This window comes from Myiozetetes cayanensis, unplaced genomic scaffold (assembly GCF_022539395.1).
Source record: "Myiozetetes cayanensis isolate MyiCay16 unplaced genomic scaffold, myiCay2020 scf2-11, whole genome shotgun sequence".
NCBI lineage: Eukaryota > Metazoa > Chordata > Aves > Passeriformes > Tyrannidae > Myiozetetes > Myiozetetes cayanensis.
In genome coordinates, this window is record NW_026087411.1 from 100871565 (window position 1) to 100883930 (window position 12366).

The 12366-nt window shown below is 41.0% G+C and overlaps 1 protein-coding gene across 1 annotated transcript in view; it reads left to right on the forward strand.

The window, feature by feature from the left end:
* CUNH2orf50 (chromosome unknown C2orf50 homolog) overlaps window positions 1-12136 on the forward strand; it is an 87950-nt gene extending 75814 nt beyond the window's left edge. The window contains 5 exon segments of the mRNA XM_050315728.1: window positions 8597-8864; window positions 8866-9012; window positions 11293-11332; window positions 11947-12068; window positions 12070-12136. Of these exon segments, the coding sequence (XP_050171685.1) occupies window positions 8597-8864; window positions 8866-9012; window positions 11293-11332; window positions 11947-12068; window positions 12070-12136 (644 nt within the window).
* Window positions 12137-12366: the final 230 nt, after the last annotated feature.

The window sequence follows — 12366 nt, forward strand, 5'->3', positions numbered from 1 at the left end:
TCCTGGCTAAGTCCCTTTTTAAACAACAATTAAGTAACAGAATGCAATATAATGCAATCACCTAGTAATAAACTGCTTCACTAAGGCAGAGAATGCTCCTGATATCCGTTCAGAGAATGGGCCCTAGAACTATCTTTCTAGTGTAGGTGTAGCTACACCTTTCCTTCACAGTAAGAAATGTAATTTTCAACATCTGTGTGTAGGATTCCTTTAAAGGTATCTCTGCCACCCCACAGGTAATGGAGGTGTAGGGAATACAGGTAGAGTGAGAGTGAAACTGACTGTGTTTAAAAGGGCGCACAACGACCTCTAACCCACCCTAAAGGCCAGGGGCTGCCTGGCCTTTCCTGGTCCACTGTGTTAAGCATCTGGAGGTGCACCTCAACTTCCCCAGCAGCTGCATGGGAGTCTCCACAGACAGCATGGCCCAAGACCACCCCGTGGCAATCCATACTACAGTAAGTGGAGGTGTCTGGGAGATTTGCTTGAAAAACACTATTAACTGGATGTCAAGACATGAAATATTGACACACTCATAGTCATCTAGTGAAAACTGACATCCTTTCCCTGTTCCTGCCTTTCCCTCCTGCTGTTGTAGCAAGATACAGGTTTCTTGCAGGTTTGCTATGGATCTGCTGGCCCATCATGGACTTCTCAGCTGTCCTAGGACTTTCTAAATAGCAGTAGATGCCTCTATGTGTGACTCACTCACTGACCCAACTACTTGCACACAGGTTAGTCAATCTTAAGCAATTCAGAATACATTTAAGGGATCCTCAGTATGCACAGCAGACAATAACCAAGATTCACAGAATGGCCTTTTCATGGTTTAAACTATAATAATGGCCAGTCTTCGCAAGCGAAGATCCGGGGAAGGTCTTACACCTTCCAGCCTGGGCATTGGATTTTTTAGGTGAGACACAGTGTGCGCGGAACTGAGCCCACCCTTTAATCCTAAGGTTCATCTGCCAGGGCCAAGCGAGCTTGGACGGTGGCAGCGAGGTCCTTAGGACGTAGGTGGGTTGCCTTTAAGGGCTAACGAGCCCCACCTGCCCGGGAGTGGCCCTGACCGGGAATCGAACCCGGGTCTCCGCGGTGATAGCGCGGCGCCTTTACCACTGGTTTAAACTACTAAGGACTTGGAACACTGCAGCAGATCAAGAATGAAAAAGTCCTGTTTTGATTGCTATTTTTTTCCTCTCTTTTAAAAACATATGGAAGCCTTGAGTAGTCTGCCCAGAAACCAAGGATTTGGGTAGCACAATATCTCAGAGCTTTGACATTCCTGCTATTCAGCAGCAGGAATGATGGAAGCTGTAGGAGACCTCACCTGACCTCTATGGATGTCAGCCTTTAATCTGCTCTCTCTCCTGGAACTCAAGAACCTGAAAGCATTTTGTAAATCCTGTCTTCTCATCAAAGATTCACCGATCTCATCATATTTCAAGATTAAATTCTTCAAGCTGAACAGGTCAACAATTTTTCACAATCTCAGTTTGGCTGAAGATTTTTATGATGTCTATAAGGAAGAGGTTGGTATGTGCACTTATGTCAGCACTGTGATCAGACCTGGATTTTTAAAGAGAGATATATGATACTCATACTGTACATGTGTAGATTACATGGGTAATTCACACGAAAAGTAGAATAAGTTCTTGCCCTTTTTCTCCTTAAGCGTCCAAATGTAAGAAAGCAGGATTTTATCCTAATTCTGTAACTGCATTTTTAATTGCATGGCTGTCTACTGCTTTGTAAGCTTTCTAAACTTAAGCAGTGACCTAAGCAGAAGGTTTCCTGAAAACTGGGACCTGTCTTGAAAACTGGAATATAGCCCATCCTAAGAGGTAGGCTCCCCTTCTCTTCCTCACACTGAACCAGGGTCTTTAATGAAGCACCTGGTACAGTGAAAGTCCAGTCTGAAATATGTTCTAAGTCTGTTTGGCTGCTCTGGCCCCAAGGTCTAGGGACACAGCTGGTTTTCTTTTGGTTTTGCCTGTTCAAGTATTTGCATGTGAACTGTTGAACAATTGAGCTAAAAATACAAAGCTCCAAACACATCCAGGAAGATTTGACATTGTTCTAGCTGTCCATTTCTTCAGGGAGTAAAAGTTTCCAGTGCCATAGCAAAACAATCAAGCTCTGTACAACCATAGAAGGAATAAGGCTGAACTGAGCTACAGAACAGTGCAGGTGATCCAAGAATGGCAAAACGGACTGTGCACTCGTGGTACACTCTGCTACTTTCCTTTCTAGGTCTCATGGAGAATGTGCCCTGCTGGGCCTGAGCATCATATAGGGTCAAATAAGGCAGGGACAGAGAACAGAGTGAATGAGGTAAAGGTCTGACACATTTGTGTAACAGAGACAATGCAACTGGGAATCAAATCCTGCCCAGACAGGAGCAGAGAATCTGTGGGGAGACCAAAGTCTCCAAGTACCTGCAAGGAGGTTATTGGAAAGACACAGCCAGGCTCCTTACAGTGGAGCCCAGTGGAAGGATGAAATGAAAAGGGTACATATTGAAACAGGAGAGGTTCTGACTATATATAAGGCAAAACATCTTCATCACAGACAGTGCCCAGTGGTGAGAGGCATTACCCAAAATGGTTGTGCAGCCTCCTTTTTTGGAGGTTTTCAAGATCAACAACATAAAGCTCTGACCAGATGGTCTGATCTCACAGCTGATTCTGTTCTGAGAAGCAAGTAGGGCTAGAGACTTCTGAGGTCCCTCCAGACCTGAATTCTCCTATGATCTCAGGAAACTTGCCATCAGATTATAGTGTATCAAAGAAAAGGCTATACAAGAAACTCCCCACATCCAGTTGTGGGAACAGCTTGCCTTTATGAAGAACATCCTATTCCCCAACAGTCAGACTTGGCCAAACATCAGCTTGAAGTGTGATTTAACACTAGCTTCTATAGTTAAGAAGGAAACCCACACTAATAGCTGCAAGGAAGATGCTAAAAGCTTTGCTGAAAAACAGATAAAGCTTGTGATTGACATGTTCAGACAAGGCTTCCCAATTTTAGACTCTGACAGTTACTTTATAAAAAACCTAAGAGCTCAGTTCTCAGCCAACAGAACTTGCAAAGGTGAAGACATTTTAAAAAACAGGCCCCTTTCATTTAATAGCCAGGGACACAATTTAAAATAAATTTTAGATATCCTGATTCAAAAACTTTGCCTAGCTTACAGCAGAGAATTTTCGGTTTCTCATGTCAAAACTGAGAGTTAATATGTCCTTTATGAATACGGTGGAGTGGATGGTAAATGAAATATTTAGTGTTCTGAAGTGCAGATCAAGAAACAGACTCTTAGCTACCAGAGGGGATAGGTAAAAACCACAGAGTGATGCAAAAAAATAACCTTAACAGCATCTTAAGCATTGAAATATGTAGTGATACAAAGCTGGAATACTGCAATTCACCAGACAAAATGCTTCTGTAAGTACTAAAGTGTCCCAGGCAGCAGAGAGAGAAAACTGAACCTCTGTTGTATTTGTGAAACAGTTTCCCCTGAGCTGTGAGCTGACACTGTGAACAGCTGCACACCCTGGGAGTGCAGGAAGCAGGGCCACAGCCAGATTCCTGAGGCCAAACTGCAGCCTTAGGTACTTAGGCAGTATAAAGCAGGGCCTTTTTGCAGAAGTACTTAACCACTTTATACACTGGAATTCTCTTAGACCTGTTAATGAACTCTGAGCAAACAGTGAGGCTGAACAGAATACAGCCAAGCTCCACTGTGCAGTTACCAGAGCTCCCTGCTGTGGTGAGGATGTGACTTGAGAGCAACTCTGACTAACAAAGAGAACTTTGCTTGTTGATGCTATATCACACTTCTTGACAGATCCAGCCTCTAAGACTGAAAACATTCCCCAGCCAGCTCAGAATACTTCATACATTTGTAGTTCTCCTCAAACCAGATACTTCCAAACATCCCTACTCACACACCAGCCTTGCAGCACTCCCTCCCTGAAATCCCATCACCTTGCTCAGCTGGCAGGTTTAAGGAGAAGACTCTAATGTAACAGGCCTACCTACTCTATGGAATAGCTGATGTTTAATATTTTTTCAAGTGAATAATTCTTTTTCAAATAAATAATTTTTGCTTCAAATAAACTGCATGTCAGTAGCTAACATATTTTGCAACATTTATAAGAGTATGAAAAAATCACAGCAGATTTCTTACAGTCTGTACTACAGCTTTGGTTTTATTTTGAAGTGTCAGACTCTGTGTCACTGGAAGCAGACATTCCCTCTGTGGTATTTGTACGCTGTGATGCAACAGACACTTAACTTGCCAGAGCCTCTCAACTTGCCAGGGTCTCTCAGCAGAACCCCATTAAGACAAGAAGTAAGTTTATATTTTTTAAGAAAGATACAGGAAAAACTTTACATGATTCCTTTAATTAATCAGCTACATAACTGCTTAAAAGGACTTTGACTCCAAACTGGTAGTTGGCTGGATTTGTTTTTATTTTGGCTGCATACAGTGACCCACTCTGCTCCTCCGCTCCTGCCAGACCACCACATGGCTTGTCAGCAGGACCTGTCACCTCTGGGCTTTCCAGGGCCCTTGGTGGTTAATGCCCAGGGCTAATACCCTACCTCACTTCTCTGCTGGGTGCTGTGTCCTCTGACCGACCATGCAACACCCTGCTCTGCTCCCCATCGACATCTTCCAGCCTGAAACCTTGACTGACCTGACTGATCTTTATTTATTTGAGGAAGATTATGATAACAAGTCAAATGTCACTATTTGAGGCAGGCAGGAAACACTGCTTGTACTGAAAGATTTCCATGGGGGTCTCCCTCTCATTCGTGAAGTGACAGAGATCTTCCGAATTGTGACCTGCTCTGAAAAGCTGATCTCCAGACAGCTGCCCTCTCCTCCAGCTTTTGCTCCTGCCTCTTATTTACACATGATATATGCATTGCACACAGGTTTTTAAATGTGTGTTTCTTAAATCTCTGCAAAATCTCAAAACTTTCTTATATGTAAATTTGCCTTGTTGTCTATCAAATCACTATCACAACCCTGAGAAATTTGTTCTTTGCAGATAATGTGATATGGCTGTTCTTTTTCTTTTACAGGTAAGCTTGTTGAGAGACAGGTAGGCATACCATGCACCTTCTCCTAAATTCAGCAGTAGATGCAGGAGCAGGTGAATCCAAAAGTCCTTCTAGGTCCCTCTTCCATGGTCTGAACTGTACAAAACATAGCATTTGGCAACACAGTCCTTAGAGTTTAGAATACACAACTTTTGTAGGAAAGTATCCCAACACAGTACTGGCTTATTAAAAAAGTGCAAACCAATACTGGGTGTATACTGAAGAAGAATCAGATGTAAGAGAGAAAACTGGGAAACAGTTTTTAATAAAAAAAGATTTCAGACTTATTCCTGCAAGTAGGACCACATATAAAAATCAGATCAGAGTCTCACTGACTTCGACAGCTCCCATCCTGGACCAACAGATACTTAAAACCAAAGCAGCAACACATTTATCTCTTGTTATTACTTCCCTTCTGTGGCTAATATATTCTTGCATTTAACCAAGCTATTTCCATGAAGTTTTTCAGTGTTTCAGAATAATCACCTAAGTCTCTGTCTTCCAACAAAATCTGTGAGAACTTCTTGAGCTTCAAGAAACTCATTACTACACATTTTAGGAAAAACCAGCTCAGAAGTTGCCTTTGGACAAGGACATCAAATACTGGCATATAAAACCTTACATGCTTAACTACTGCCTAATGAAAATGATCAATTTTTAGAAATACGTAGTTTAAAAGTAAAGAAGTGCACATAGAGGCAAACATTAGCTCAAGTCCTGCATAACTGATACTGCAATACCCTCTTGTGGTCAAATAAAAACGTTTTGTCTAAACACCTGAACTTTTTCCTCCACAAAAAGCTCCTCTAGACATCTTTTCTTTTGACTCAAAGGAAATAACTCATATTTTTCACAGAAGAATTTGTAGTGCATATCATCATGTGTCTGGCAAAACCAAAAGACTAACCTCTAGTCAAGTTCTTCCTCAGAATGATGGGCACTGACACTGCTTGTCAAATTAATGAATACAAAACAAATTTCTAAGCAAAGGCACCATCTTCAACAGTGACACTCATAACTCTTTTCAAGTTTCATGTCCCCAACCAGAAAGAAATCAAGATGCTATAATCAATTTACATAGATACATATGGCATGAGACCACAATAAATATCATCCTACTGTACTACAGGATGAAAAGAAGTTCACAATAAATCAGTTGTACCAATGCAAATGAACACATAAAATGCTAAACTGGCAGATTGTAAAAAGAGGGTAAACAGTTCAGTATCTGCTGAATGTTAATCTAGTAAATGGCCTAAATGGGATACTAGTATGTACAATAAGGAATCTAGAGTAACACCCAGAAATGCCATCCTTGCACTCACCTTGATGTACTTTGATGGTGCACAACTACTGCCTTAACGACTTCTGGTCCCAACAGAATATGGGATTATTTTCAAAATATCAGCTATTAGTGATCTGTTTCTGTAACAGCAGCTACATTTTAAAGTCATATTTTTACAATATTTTTGAAAGTCTAGTTTATTTAAACAGCCACAATCCCATCCCATCTATTATTTCCAGAGATATGGCTTGATGTGCTCAATATCTGCATATAGAATCATTACAGCTCACTTTTGTTTAAAGCCTAAAGGAGTCCTGAAGAGTTAAAAGTTCCTTCTTTTCTGAGGTTGTGGGGACTAGTGTCAATCATCTGGTTTTAACCTGTGGGTTCACTTTCAGTAAGATGTTCTGAGAAGAAATTTGCAGTCCCACATCTGCATCAAAACCAACTCCTGCAGCTTTGCAGACACCACTCAGTGGCACAGACCTTAAACACCTGCTCGCAGTCTTTCCATCTAGTTCATTCAGTGGCTACATTTGGAGGCTGTACGCAGCTCAATAACCATTTTTAGCTTATTGCTGATTAATTTGCAGAAATTGACTTCAAGGAAGGATCAGAATTAAAATAACACAGGAACTTTGCACAGAATAATTAAAGAGCATTCCATGCACAGAAACAGACTTTCCATCAGGATCTTTTCCTGACCCTGATCCCATTTTATCAGGAGATAAAACCCCATGCACACTGATTAACACATCAGGTCTTCCAAATGTACCTCAGCTTCCTTTTAAAGCAATCACATGCTGCTAAAACACTATTCTCCAACCAGCTGCACACACTCCAACTTGGAGAGGACCCCGGAAAAAATGCAGCAGGATAAGCAGATTCCACAAGAGGAACAGAGGCAACTATTAGGCCAGGCTGGAAAACACAATTCCTTCAGTTCATGATAATGATATGTGGGTACATGACTTTTTGCTTTTTGGCTGAAAGAGATGAAAAACACTATTGAGGTTTCAATTATCTCAGACAAAAACAGCAAACAAACAAAAACTCCACTAAAATTTAATTCAAACCCAAAGTAAACATTGGGGTTTGTGGTGGAGTTTACGTCTTCTTATGTTATGTTATCATAATCTTCAAATTGCAAATAATTTTTCCAAATATAGAAGTATTTCTTGCTCAAACATGCCTACATGAAGTTCTTGGATTGTTGTATAGATGTAACTATTTTTAAAGAAATTATTTGCTAAATCCAGTATGTGTTTCCCAACACTGCAAGCAAGTTTGCCAAAAAAACCCTAAAGAAATAGATTCAAAGTTCATTAGCATTTACCAGGAAGATGAAGCAAGAGACTAGAACTCATCTGGAGCTAAGCCACACTACTCAAAAACAAGTCAGTCAAGAATTTCAGAGGAAATTTATACTTAAAACACTATTTTCCTGCAAGGTCACAAATACTTGAGGAAGTGAGTTCATGCCACAAAAGCCCAACAGGCTGACTGTAAAGACAAACACTAACATTTTGGATACTCTTTTGAAAATTCTCACTTTGTATACTAATGACCCTTTAAAATTACTTAAAAATTGCTTCTCATAATTCCTTAATACTTTCAGCTGAAATATACAAGTGCTTAAAAAGGGATGATCTCTGACTGCTCTTTTTTTTAATTCGAAAATAAGGAGCTTTCAGCGCAGACTTGTTGAAACACTTTATTTTAAACAAATAGCTCTGCCTCAAATAGAGTTCAAGGCCCCAGCAGCTGTCCCACTGGGTTTCTGCTCCTTTTCTGATGTATATTCACAAGTCAGACTTGTCTCCAATAGAGACAGTAAACATGCCAGGGAAACCAGCAGTTTCCAGAAGCTTTTGCCTCTGCTACATAACCACAACAAAAGTCTTCCTGACATACTCAGCAGCAATCTCTTCTGCACTCTTTGCTGCTAAACCAGACTTTATTGTTCTGAGGATTTTGAATAGAGGCTGATCTCAGCTTCAGTAGCAGTAATCACCTTGTAAGTTGAGAGTTTGCTGGTTACAGCTGGAGATCCCACAGCTTCCAATAACAGTCGTTTCTTACAAAATTGCTGTTACCATGAAAACCCCCTCAGTGTTCAAGCGATGATGCAACATAAAGCAGTAGGAAAGAAGCATTAAATAAGAGGGAAGTAAACCAGTTCCGAGCACTGCCTGTCAGTGCTGCTGTGCACATTCGTTTTCTGAAAGCACTCCAAAGCAGCAGCTGAAAGAAAACATTAGGAGAGAAGGAGCTTTGAAAGTGCAAATAAGAGCAGGTTTAACTTCCTGAACAGTCACAATATACCAAACAGTGCTGGGTAGATGGTAAGTCTCAAAATGAACAAGTTGGGAAAGGGTTCTGGATTCAGGAGAAATACCTTAGTTAGGTCTTGGCAACCAGCAACCACACCCCTGGGGCAACCAGCCCCAGCTCCATCTGTGTCTCAGCAGCACCCAACCAAACAGACCTGCCACCACACAACCGGCTACTCAGGCCTGGGCAGATGAGCAGGCAGCACTGCAGCCAGACCAGGTCCAACAGGATAAGATCTGGAGAGAATGTGTTGAGGCTGAGCAGAGAGGAAGGCAAATCTGGTAAATCAGTTGTTCCAGTTCATGCCTCTTCTACTCGACAATAGTACAGATGCGCCGTGACAGCATTAGGGCTTGATCCAAAGCCAACACTATCAAATGAAATTTTCTTCTGCAGGGACTTTGGATCAGATCCTAATACCTTCCTTTCTAGAGATACACTATCTCTGTTTTCTTTCACTGGACAAAATCTGTGCTAATATCTCCTGGCATGCTGATCTTAAGCTGAAAAGAGATGCAAAGAACTGCATGCTAAGTATCTTTTAGCTTCATAGAGATTCCCACAAAGATGATATAAAAGTGCCAAGCTTTATAATTTATTGCAGACATACTGGTATTATCACCTCTTCTCATACTCTCGGAAATGGCTAAAATGGAAGCTGAACAGACTGTTCTGCCAAAATATGATTTGTATTCCCAATGTGTGAATCTACTGAACTTGCCCCATTGTTGTAGTCTTCCAGCAGACTGAGCTGCACACATACAACCCAAGCCTTGACTGTACATACACCAGTGACACGAAGGAACACGAAATTAAGATCCTCTCTGTCTCTGCCACGTATCTTAAGTGTTTAAGTTCATACTTCATTGCACAGCATGAGTACTCCTCTTAGAAGAATATCCTTGGCAACATTAAAATCAGCTCCATTTCCAACTGTGCACTACCCAAGCTAAAGGGATGAAAAAGAACATCACTCTCAGTGTTTTTTAAAATGGGAAAAGAAACCATCTGGAAACCTTTGCCCTCCTCAGCCTTCTGGAGGAGATACAGATCACAGCTCTGATTTCCCCAGACACATTTACACTCTGGTCTGGCTCCATTTATGTGAGGGACAGGCTGATGCCAGGACTCTGACTCATGCAAAGCCAGGGTCATGGTGCCAATGTTATTCTCTTCCAGTTGTGCTGGGAGACTCAGACTCCTGCTTAACAAGGCCAGCATGTTCCATACTCATTCCTTAGCTAAGGTAGCAGGAGGGAATCTGTGCCTGTCCCTGGGGTTCATGGTCATGGATATCTGTACAAACTCACCTTCCTGAATAAGTAAGGTAACACATCATACAGCTGATGCATATTCTGCTTTCCAGTTTTAGCTATGAAGACAGAAACTCTTGCAAAGGGTAGGACAGATTTTTGAAGAACAAGGTGCCTAAAGCTGGATTCATCAAACTACAGACCCTACAGTCTGCAGGCAGTTGTCCTTTGGTTCCACATTCCCATCCCAAAAACAATGACGGGGGAAGGTTGCTACATGTTAAGTGGTCTGACTCAAAGTAGATATAGGTAAATGTCTAAGACTATGGCATTTCTCACTAATTAGCACCATTCAGTAATACCCAAATCTGATACATTCAAATCATGGTTGCATAGCAAGATAAAAAATTCTAGGACCTCAATGCTGTGGTGATACACCAAGACATATAGTGATAAACAGAGCAATTACAAATTAGTTCTTACTTGCACTTGGGGCATATCTGCACTGGGTGAGGGAGTGCAGCACAGAAATCCAGTGCTCCACATAGCTGTGCTGCATATATGAGTTCAACTAGAAAGGGTGTACACCTTCAGCACTAGCTCAGTGAAGCACAGGTAACCAGCTCAGAGACAGCACAAGTGTCCCTTGAGCCCTGCTGCAAATAGTGCTGTACAGAACTGTTTCCACTCTTGACTTCAAAGTACTCTTACAATAGCAGGTGAATGGCTGCTTTCTCCATTTCAGGCCAGGGAAAACAAAGGACAGAAAATCAAAGCACTTGCCCTGTAGTCCCACACCAGGTATAGAACAGAGCTGAAGAGCAAAACTCAGGACTTCGGACTCCGTTTGCTCCTAGCACAGCTGCCTATCTGTACAAAATACTCCCATGGGTGTTTGCCTGCAGCAATATGGCTCTGGGAATTCCTACCAGGGGACTTCTGGCAGCAAAGTATCGGTCATTTAAAAAATAAGAAGCTGTGTCTTGCTCGAGGCATTGGACAAATGTTTTCCAGAGTGACTGAGGATGTGGGTAATTTATTTGCATTTGCACAAGGAATACATTGTGGACGTGGTATCCTCATTTTCCCTTAGCAAAAAAACCACCCACTTCTCATGTAGTGTGAGAATAAAGAAAACCTTGGGCTCCATCACAGAATAGACAGGTTTTAGTATAAGGAGTTTGCAGGTCTAAGAGCTGGGCTATAAGTATCACACTGAGCAGTTAAACAGGCATTCAATTATGACTGATATTAACTATTTTATTTAAAGACAGAAAATTTGACTGCATTTTTCACTTCTATTCCAAGGTACCAGAACTGGAGTTTCCTTAAGTACTACGACCAAACAGTGAGTTTGGAAATGGACATTTAGCTGTATCCATGCTCTCTTTAGTTTTCATCAGTTTGGGCCTAGGCTAATATTTCAAACTGAAGCTTACTTAGGCATACTTGGAAAATGCTTTATGAATAAGCTCTTTAGGAAAAATAAAAGAGAACTGAAGTGCCTTTCATCTCCTACCTATGCGTGTTCAATCTGTTTCAACGTTAAAAACTCGGCAGAAAGACAAGTGCTAGAAAAGCCAACTTCCTAGGAGAAAATTTGTAATATAATGTCATCAGTAAAAATGAAAGAAAAAACCTCCCACGTCATAACCATTCTGGAGCAGGCTAACTTTTGTCCCAGATGACATTTTATGCAATATATTTTAAAACTACTCATTTCCCTCTGTTATCCTATCATAAGACAGCAAAAACAAACAATTGTTTTACTTTATTTCTACAAGATTCATGTACACTCAATATGATGTCTTTAAGTAAATTTAAATTGCAATTTCAAAAACAAAAGCGGTTGGTATTATAAGTAAAAGTGCTCATATTACAAATAATTTCAGGAACTTGTATTTTTGTAAGAAGCAATGGATGTAATTTTGAAAACTTACTAATGGCCTTTGTTTTATCCAGGGTAAGAGAAAGGAGATGAAGCCACTGCCAAACTATATGCCTGTGTTTGCAAGCAAAGTTCCCACCGTGACCAACCAAACAATCATCAGTCAAATGAATGCTGAGCTTGACAGGGCTCTGGTATATGGATTATTTCTTCGGCAGTGGAGCACGAAAGGAGAAACTTGAGGGTGAGCTCAAACTTTCCTAGTGTTTCAGTAACAATAAAACAGTAACAAAGCAAGTTAAATGGTTCTAGCCAAGTTGAATGGTTTTAGCCACAGCATGAAAAAAGTCCTCCATCTTTTCTACAGAGACCAATACTACTGTCTAGCATGGATTTTCTTTCAAGGGCAAAAATGTATGTTGTCCAGTAATGCTGTAGGAGATGATCCTCTTTGTATGTGGGGTGATTGGGCCATATACAGACAGCACTACAAA